The 10,693-nt window shown below is 39.6% G+C and overlaps 1 protein-coding gene across 1 annotated transcript in view; it reads left to right on the top strand.

The window, feature by feature from the left end:
• Positions 1-10,693, top strand: part of fam214a (family with sequence similarity 214 member A) — a 35,079-nt gene that overhangs the window by 21,351 nt on the left and 3,035 nt on the right. The window contains exons 2-6 of the mRNA XM_046864306.1: positions 4,813-4,997; positions 5,084-5,277; positions 6,148-6,273; positions 7,441-9,028; positions 9,268-9,393. Of these exons, the coding sequence (XP_046720262.1) occupies positions 4,813-4,997; positions 5,084-5,277; positions 6,148-6,273; positions 7,441-9,028; positions 9,268-9,393 (2,219 nt within the window). The remainder of the gene's footprint in view (positions 1-4,812; positions 4,998-5,083; positions 5,278-6,147; positions 6,274-7,440; positions 9,029-9,267; positions 9,394-10,693) is intronic.

The raw sequence follows: 10,693 nt of genomic DNA, 5'->3' as shown, positions 1-10,693 counted from the left end.
GTTGTTTTTTAGGAATAGGGAATCTGGGACTAGTATACTGAGGTAAATTTATACAGTGTAGGTTGTTTTATTAGGATTAGGGAATCTGGGATTAGTATACTGAGGTAAATTTATACGGTGTAGGTTGTTTTATTAGGATTAGGGAATCTTGGACTAGTATACTGAGGTAAATTTATAAAGTGCAAGTTGTTTTTTAGGGTTAGGGACTTTGGGATTAGTATACTGAGGTAAATTTATAAAGTGCAAGTTGTTTTTTAGGGTTAGGGACTTTGGGATTAGTATACTGAGGTAAATTTATAGGTGTAAATTGTTTTTTAGAGTTAGGGAATCTGGGATTAGTATACTAGGGTGAATTTGTGAATTTGAGAGTGTTTTTGGGTTAGTATATACTGGGTTAAACAATAAGGGTTATGGTTGTATTTAGGGTTTATGGGATAAGAGATTAGTGTACTGAGGTAAATGCTCAGGTTTATGGTGTGTAGGGTTTAGGGGATTAATGTACTAGGTAAATAGTATGGTTTGGTTGTTTTGGGGGATTTGGATATAGGGAATTAGTGTACTGAGTTTTCTGGTTGTTTATTTAAAGGATTTTACATACATTTACCGTGAGTTGTTTTGGTGTTCTTTTAGGTGCTTTAGTTTTTTTTAAAGGGTTTAGGTAAACGTGAGTTATTTTGGAGTTGTTTAAGGGGGTTATAATAAGAAGTAAAAGTAGAAGATGATGCAATAACGGACACAGTATTAAAACCTGTCTCTGCAACGTCCTGTACACTTCAAGTAGCACTCACATCTATTCATTACCTCTTCAGTGCCGACTGAGACTCAGGATAACGTGTTATTGACAGAGAGCTTGGGAACAGTGGTGTTTTATCAGGAATCTGCTCCATAAATCAGATAAACGCCCTGAAATGTGAAGTTTGGCACCTCAGCTGTGTTTCAGGCTGAACTTTATTAATGATAAAGGAACAAAGCAAACTACAGAAAGAAGTACAAACACTATGACAGCATCACATTTACATTTCTTAAATACTGTTTTGCAATACGAGCCTTGAAGAATTTTGATGCAGATACTTTTTATCTGACAATCATGATCCCGATCTGGGTTAAGTGTCTAGACATTGGGCCACAGTAACTGCACAGGGAGTTTTTATGCATTTAGACATTTTAAGCAGTTTGTGTCTTTTTGTTTAAGAATTAAACAAAGAATTTTGGCATTTTTTTCTCAAACCTGAGATCATATTTGACCGTTTTCACTTATCTGATTAAATGTATTGTTGTAAAAGATGTCAGAAAGCTAAATAATTAATAAATAAAATTATATAAAATTATAAGCTAAAGTGCTGAGTTTATTTAATAAAACCTGATAATAAACTTATATTTTCATGTATGATATATACAATAACATTTATTTCATATACTATATATTCAGTAACATATAGGATCACTTCTGCCCCTGGTGGTTTGGTTTGTTTTTGTTTTTGTTTCCTGGAAAAGACTCAGCTGTTTAAAAAAATAATACACAAAATAGGTCAGTTTACACACACACACACACACACACACACACACACACACACACAATGTCCTTTTTTATTAGCAGACCGAACGTCTTACCCCAGTGCTTTAGTGTGTTTTATGTTCTGTTAAAACACACAGTGACTTTTGTGTTTCATCAAACAGAGAATTGGACAAAAGAAATACATTATTACATTATCCAAATCACTTTTGAGCTCTGAATTATTAAATTATAGGCAACGCCCTCTTCTCACATCTAAAATTAATTCTGCTTGATCATGCATGCTTATAAGGAAGTCTGTGATGCCACATACACATGTGTAGAGATACACATCCATCACTTGTTAGCTTTTGTAGCGGTGCCAATTTCATCATTAGACACCAAACAGACTTCTTTTTCTGCTCGGCTCAGGTGTGAATAGTTTGTGTTTTATTTAAAAAGACAAGTGTCTGAGTCTGCAGTTGTGTGTGTGTGTGTGTGTTGTGTGTTTCAGTCTTTTGCGCAGTTCTGTGGTTTTGCTGGAGGTTTATTTTAGTCAGGCGGTGGCCACGGATGCCCCTGTGACGACCAGCTGACAGGCGGCGGCTAAAATTATCACCAGTGTGGTGGAAACTGGAAAAGTGGGCGTGTGTGTGTGTGTGTGTGTGTGTGTGTGTGTGTGTGTGTGTGTGTGTGTGTGTGTGTGTGAGATTCATCTGGAGTGCCAAAGACAGTGCCAGATCAGATTGCATTGTTTTATTACCTGAGAAAAAGTGAAACATTGTAATACATTAAATAGACAGATTTATTGACTATGTATCCTACTGTTGTATTGTAACATTGTATTATAAAAGCTTTAGACATAAAATTATACGTACATTAAAAACTATAAATGTCAAAAGAAATGTTACTGTGTTGGTGTAGTTGTTAAACATAAAAATATGTTGGATTATAAAAGCTATAAAAAAAAAAGCTGTAGACATAAAATTTATAGGCAAAAAAGCTATAGACAAAAAACTAAACAAAAAGAAACAATGTTTTATATACATACAATTTACAGACAAAAAAGTTTTAGTCATGCAAAGCTATAGACATAATATTTATAGGCAAAAGTTAATTCTAAATAGAAAATCTAAATAGAAAAAAACGTTATTGGCATAAAATTATAGATATAAAAGCTTTGGAAAAAAATATTTTTAAACGTTTAAAGATAAAAACATAACACCTATACACATAAAAGGCTTAGACATTAAAGGCTATAGAAAATCTAAACCTGAAAACTATAGACATAGAAATCTCAGTTTGTGTGCATCATTGTGTACAGTGATGTTCTGAGTAATGAGGTGGATCTGGTGGATCTGGTGGAACCTGTACAACACATTATTAACATACAGTCCAGCAGGTGTAGTTCTGGTGTTCAGTGATATGAACATCCTGCTATGTGAATTAAAACGCTGATCTAACCTGAATCTCAACTTCATTCCACACCAAATTCCTCTTCACCCTGGGTCAGGTCTGTCCAGCTCTGAATAAAAAACGTTCTGATTCTTACACATCATGAAGAATGTGGTAATGATGTGGAACGTGTAAGATTCAGATTATCTAAGAGTTATCACAATCACGAACAGAGCAGGACAGAAATGTTGTGTAAAAAATGATTTAATTTTCCCAGGGTATTTTTAGTGCATTAATGAATGTATTTATTTTATTTTATTTATATGTATTTATTGTATTTATTTATTTTTTGTTTATGTATAATTTTTTGTCTTTTCAGTGTATTTAATGTCTATGTATTTTATACTACCTATTTTTTTTATTTTTAGCATATTTCACTTGAAGAAATCAATTATAAATATTAAGAATAAAAGAAAGAAAAAAACCAAATACACAAATGGAGAGGAACCAATTAAAATAAATAAAACGAAAAATTATATAAGATTTGAACATCATTTGATTATTCCTTTTTTTATTATTATTATTATTTTAAAAATTAAGATTTCATAAACTGTCACTAGATCACAACAGCCACGATATCGCAAAACTAAGCGTAGTATGAGAATATAATAAATGATGGTGTTTCACTTTTAAAGTGCTTTACTGATGACACACCCTCTGTAAAAATAAATATATAAAAAATAAAAAACAAACTAGAAGAATAAATATATATAATATTTTTAAAGAAATCACAATCTCGATTTGTTGCTCAGTTGAATGTGATTATTGTAAAGGGGGTTATTTGCTTCTGACCCCTTATTGTATCTCAATAAAGTATGAAAATGCTTAATTCTGTTTTTAGTTACGAATCCAGGAGGTGTGTTACTTCCTGCTGTCTTTTGTATTCTTTCTTCACCATCCTCTCTTTATCCTAGTTGCCCGTTACCATAGAAACAGCAATGAAGCATTGTGAAACTTTTTTTGTCCTGGAGAAAACATCAAGTTCCGACTTTACCTCTGACTTTCGCAAAGCGCTGAAACTGAAGACTCCTTCCGTAGCAGGAAGTTTCCCATCAGAGATTCAATGGCAAGAGCTGATTTTTTTGTGCGGTTTTTTTATTTATTTATTTTTTATTCAAGATATTAATATCTCTGTTTGTTTGGGTTTATTTATGTTTTTTTGTGAGATCGGTGACGTGTGTGTGTGTGTGTGTGTGTGTTTTATGTCAGAAAGTTCTGTCTGTCGTCTTCATGTTCCACTACACTGGCATCACAGCCCTGCTCTAACACACCTCACTAAATGCATCAGCTACCTGTCAGTTCCAGGTGTGTGTGTGTGTGTGTGTGTGTGTGTGTGTGTGTGTGTGTGTGTGTGTGTGTGTGTGTGTGAGAGAGTGTGTGAGCTCAAGTGCTGCGTCAGTGTCACTCAGCTGTCCCACTTTACTGCATTCCACACACCTTTCCTCCGTGGAAGGAATGCAGGTGTGTTCCATCACACACAGATGACAAAATGCTGGCTTTATTGGAACTGAGAAATCTGTGTGTGTGTGTGTGTGTGTGTGTGTGTGTGTGTGTGTGTGTGTGTGTGTGTGTGTGTGAGTGGGAAGTAAAAGAGATACGGAACCTCTGAATAAATTTAACAGAACCTATTGAGGAAACACTCCAGATTTCTGGAATGTTTTGAGGAAATAAAGAGCATTAGATCTTTTTGAAGGTGTTCTGGAAACTTGAAATGAAGGGGAATTAACGATTCAGAAAATCTTTTTGGGAAAATAAACCAATCCGGAATTCTAACATCAGTTCCTGGTAGAGTTCTTGATTTGAACAGGGAGTTATGGAAAATAAAGGAAGTGGATTGAAACCTGAATGTGTGTGTGTTTTTGCAGAAGCGGCGGAGGAGTTTTTTGAGTACGACGCAGAGGAGTTCCTGGTGTCCCTCACGCTCCTGATCACAGAAGGCCGGACACCGGAATGTTCTGTGAAGGGTCGGACCGAGGGCCTGCACTGCCCCCCCGCGCAGTCCGGTGGACCGGTCCTCACCAAACACGAGTGCAGCGACAAACTGCCTCAGGTGACGAGAGCATCACAATTCAAAACACAGACGAGGCGTTCTCTGAGGAAATGTGTGCGCTGAAGGTTTTGGTTGTGCGTTTACAGTGTCGTCAGGCGAGAAGGACGAGGTCGGAGATCATGTTGCTATGGCGAAATCACATCCCCATCATGATCGAGGTGATGCTGCTGCCCGACTGTTGCTACAGCGATGAGGGTCTGGCCACGGACCTGAACGACCCGGCAATTAAACAGGACGCTCTTCTGCTGGAGAGATGGACACTACAGCCTGTCCCCAGACAGTACGACACACACACACACACACACACACACACACACACACACACACACACACACACACACACACACAATGTTTACACATTTCCAAATTAGCAGACCAGTAATACAAAACCTTCTGCATGTGGTAATATTACACACACACACACACGCACACACATTATGCTCCACAGCAGTATTAAAATCTGCCCATTCATACACACACACACACACACACACACACACACAAACACACACACACTGTAACTACAAACCTGCGTGTACATACACATGCTGAAACACACTCCTGTACAATCCGCCTATTTTACGAGGTGGTGTCAAAGGTTTAGAGAGTAGTTTTGTAACACGCCAACAGATGGCAGCATGAGGCTGCACACACAGTCACAAGGAGCACCGACGTCAATGTACCAATAAACATCATCCTGTGTACATCGGGAGCCGTGCAACTGGTGCTATTCTGATCATGTGCGCACTCTGTCACCCTGCTCTTGGAAACGACACATCTCAATTCCTCACCCACCCTACTCAACAGAGCTGACTCCTGCGGACTTCGCCTTCTTCCCGAAGATAAAAATCCTGCTCAAAGGTCGCCGTTTTTACACCACTGTGGAGATCCAGCGCGAATCTCAGAAGGTGCTTGACCCGCTTTGAAAAGGAGCCTTCCAGGACACGTTCCAGAAGAACACTATAGATATATAAAGTACCAAACAGAGCGAGTCTCCAAACTTGTTGATACCACTTCCTAACACACTTAGATTTGGCACAACACACCACAAAAATACGATCAAAAACACAATGGAAAATCGTGTGTATTGTAAATGTATATCTAATATCCTGAATGTGTCTAATCCAATTGCTTTTGTGTGTGTGTTCAGGAGTGGAGATCGGTTTATTGAGGAGAAGACTCTGCTGTTGGCCGTACGTTCCTACGTCTTTTTCTCTCAGCTGAGCGCTTGGCTCAGCGCCTCGCACGGCATTGTGCCCAGAAACATCCTCTATAGGTAAAACATCCTGTGTGTGTGTGTGTGTGTGTGTGTGTGTGTGTGTGTGTGTGTGTGTGTGTGTGTGTGTGTGTGTGTGTGCATACATGTCTAAATTGCTAACATTGGCATCGCTAATGACGTGCATCCAGTAGATGGTGAAGGTGCACCTGAGACGTGGTCCAGGAATCCAGCAATAATCTCAACAATGAACTAGAAGCAGTGTGTCACTTTTTTTTCCCCTCCATGTTTCACTGAACCGTGTGTCTTGAATCAGGCTTCTGATTGGTCAATTTGAAATTTGACATTTTGTTGACAAACTGCTGATCTGTGTTTGTTGTTCACATCAACGCATCATCAGTTGTCTATTCACAAAAGAATGTTTTTATGTGTCCATGAATAGATGAAGACTTGATGCTTCGATAGGCGGAGTCTGATTCCACTACAAATCTCACAGTCAAATCTTCACAGAGGTTTTATAAAAATGAGGATCATACAATTTTGGTTATATAGGGGTGCTCAATGTCTGATTTCACATAGAGTTCCTGCTTTTCCACTTACATGTTCATATAAAGCCTGTTATAACAATGCTGTAATTAAAACAGCATTCAAAATGAAAGAAGCTTTTAATTCTAAATATTTTTTAACAGGAGTGAATAAATTAAACCCCGTAACAGATTTAACTTTCCATGATCCGTGAGCGACACAGGAACCTCTCTGGTTCAGGGATTTAAATATTTAACAATGTCTGGAAGACTCTGTAAAAGTATCTTCTGTTCTAATTTTATTGTGTAAATTAATTTTTAATTGTTTTTCAGTGCACCGATGTTGCGCTGTACTTAGAGCGCGCTCGCACGTAAAATTTTGTCGAACTATTTGCTGACGTGAAATGCAAATTTGGACGTGAAATGCAAATCCAAAATGCAAAAGTGTGGCATTTCTGTAGTTATTCATGTTATTTTTTAGCTTTGTTGATCAAAAAACCTTTGGAAAGTCTAAAAGAATACAAAAGTTTTACCATCCAACACACACACACACATGATTTGATTATTGGCCAGACTTGACAATTCTGGTTCTAGTTGGCAGACGCCCCTAATGTTTGGTCATCAGACACCTGAATGCTTAAATAGAACAATTTGTTCACGTTGACTGTTTTCTGTGGTCATTTAAATGTGTGTACCTTTGCAGAATAAGTCCAGCCGACGAAGAGCTGATATGGAATTTCTCCCAGACACCATCAGAACACGCCTTTCCAGTGCCCAACGTGTCCCACAGCGTAGCGCTGAAGGTGCGGGTTCAGTCGTTGCCCCGCCAGCCCAAGTACCCCGTGTTGAAGTGCAGCATCCACTCAGACCTCTCTTTCCTTAACAAACGTAGCCTCGACCCTGCGGAGGGGCCGTTAGTTGGTGCGTACAGTCGGGGACAGACCGTCGGTGACCCTCCAAACCCCCTTAGACTCCAGACTTCATCACTTTTATGCAGACCTCTTCGCTCCCCACTACCTTCTCATGACAGAAGCAGCCCGCTAAACCAGCGTAAATGCCCCGAATCGCCCATCCTACCAGGCAAAGCCACAAAGCTACTGTTCTCCAGAACCAATGGCGTGTTGGAAAGCTCAGGAAAGACGACGAACGTGGAATTGCCGTCATCATCTTCATCTCCGACCCGCAATTTCAAATCGCTCACGAATCCCTCATTCTCAAACCCCAGCTCCAGCCCTCGTTCCTCCTCAGTTGAAACGAACCCCCTAATCGGTTCGCTGCTCCAGGAGAGACAGGAAGTGATCGCTCGCATCGCACAGAGGCTGAATTTCTGCGACCCAACATCACCTCATCTTCTTCCCGATGCTCTCTTCACACCTCCAGGGGAGGAAGGGCCATATAAGAAGACCAAAGATCCTCACAATCTCCAAACGAATGACCGAACTGGTACAAGGAACGGAGAGTGGAGCCAGACGTCTTTGTTTCAAACTCCGCTGAGCCCCAGGAGCCAGTCACGAGTGGACCGAAGCAAACCTGAGGAGTCCAGGACTTCACCCAAACCAACGTCTTGCAGGCGACTTCTTCTTTCGCCTGATTCAAAAGAAGGTTCTATGATCGTTGAAGCTGTTCAGGACATCTCTCGTTTGATTCAGGAACGTCTTCAGTTGTCGCAGGAGCTCCTGCATGCTAAATACAAACAATGTCGCGAGTCATCGACACCCACATCCTCGCAGAACCAAAACCAGACCCAGAACCATAGACAAAATCAGAATCAAAGTCAGACACAAAACCAGAACCACCAGCTTAGAGCCAACAGTCACACTAGCTTTGCTAACGGAACTGTAAACGTAGCCAATGGCGAAACCAGCTCAGTCTTTCGAGTTCAAACTGAGACACTTGAGAGACGGACCTTGTCTGAAAACCAGAGTCAGTCTGGACTCCAGAACAAAGAATCCAGTATCACTAGACCTCAACCTCTAACACAAACCAGCCATACATACAGTGCCAAAAACGATCCCCAGACTTCTTTTCTCAACAGCCCTAAAAGTTCCCATAGCCTGAATGGAGTGGCAGGAGTCAACGAGCTCAACCACCTCCAGGACCTTCAGGACCTCCAGTTTGGGAAGGAAAACTTGGGCAGAAGAGTAGAAACACATATCCAACCAGAGTCTATAGTGCCTGGTCAGGATGAGGACCAAGATCCCTGGTCCTCCCTCTCCAGCACACCCACCAGCCTTAATACCCAACACTCCCCGAGCCCAGATTGGACTCTCAACAAGGCACACACCAAGTTGGTGAGTGTTTCTCTGGTACTATCTTACTTTTATTTTGAACACCTTCACAGTTTCTTGTAGTCAGCAAGTTAGTTGTGGACTAATTAATTACACAACTATAATTTTTTTTGCTAACTATTTAACATAAATACCTGTACTAACTGCTCTAAACACTGCGCTCTGGTCTCGGAATCATGCTTGTGTTTGTGGACACGTTTTTTTCAGCTCTTAACACTGATTCTGTTGATTGTGTGTAACAGAGAAGCCCCACCTCCACACTGAAGCCATGCAGTAGTGACTGGAAGAAGCAGAACAGACACTCTATCGATGGTACGGCCACGAGAGCGTTCCACCCCTGCACCGGCCTGCCCCTGCTCTCCAGCCCGGTAAGACCTGTTCTCATGGGGGTTAAAGGGGTAGTTTAGTGCAACATCACACATACTAAACATTTCACTTCCATCACCTGAGATCATTTTAATATACTTTTAAAAATACCTCTGAATACCTCCAAGTACCTCCAGTTACCTCCAGGTATCTCTAAATACCTTCAGTTACCTAAAAATAACTTTAGGTACCTCCAAAAACCTTCAGATATCTCATAATACCTTCAGCTACCTCTAATTACCTCCAGGTACCTCCAAATACCTTCTGGTACTTCCAAACATCTTCAGGTACCTCTGGTTACCTCCAGATAACCCCAGGTACATCCAGTTACCTCCAAGAACCTTTAAAATATCTTCAGTTCTACTCAAACACTAGAACAGTCTGAAATCTGGAGATGGTTCTAAAGATCACAGCACACAATAAGGTGATTAATAAACTTTATAAAGATTCGATTTTATGTACATTTTGATTTAATGGAGTTTTTTTTTACTTGGAAAAACATTTATGACCTGCAGTTATATTTTATTTATTTAATGTAAAAAAAAAAAAAAAAAAATAGATATTTTAAAATATGAACAGAAATTCTATATTGTATTTTTCATGAGCAGGTTTATGTTAAATAAATGCAGATAATAATAGAAAATATATAAATAATAAATATACAAAAATAATAATTTAAACCTCATTACAGTAAAATGTGTGTATATCTGTGCTCAGTTATAGTTTAGCTGTGTGTGTGTGTGTGTGTGTGTTTGTGTGTGTGTGTTTGTGTGTGTGTGTGTGTGTGTGTGTGTGTGTGTGTGTATCATGGTATAATGTGACCCTGCAGTCTTTGACTCAGTTCCTGTGTGTCTCTAACGCTGTCCAGATTCGCACACGCTGTTTCCTGTTGCCGGTAACGCCTCGATGTAGAGTATTATGGGCTGTATTTAACTAATTTCCTCCTTCTTGGGGCCTCGTCTGTTCTTCTGATACACAGTCATGATGACTGCAGCGTTACTCACTCGTCTGGCCGACTTACACCACATTTCATTCAGATGATTCCTGTTTTTTTGTTTTAAGGAATGCATTAAAGTTAGTTACAGTTACGAGTGCAGATTTAATTTAAACCTTACCACATGACCAGGTTAGTCTTGTGTTCACACCAGACAGAAACGAAGGAAACCGCAGGTATCTGTTTCCTGTAGAACGCTTTTTCTACTGTATTTTTTTTTTATAAAAAATATCACAAACTATAACTAAACCCCCCCCCACCTACAGGACATCAGTGACTTGTACCTGAATCTCCACAAATTCATCTTC

The sequence above is a fragment of the Silurus meridionalis genome, chromosome 13, assembly GCF_014805685.1.
Source record: "Silurus meridionalis isolate SWU-2019-XX chromosome 13, ASM1480568v1, whole genome shotgun sequence".
In the NCBI taxonomy this organism is placed as follows: Eukaryota; Metazoa; Chordata; class Actinopteri; order Siluriformes; family Siluridae; genus Silurus; species Silurus meridionalis.
The sequence above is the reverse complement of the archived record's forward strand: the minus strand, read 5'-3'. Positions and strand labels throughout refer to the sequence as shown.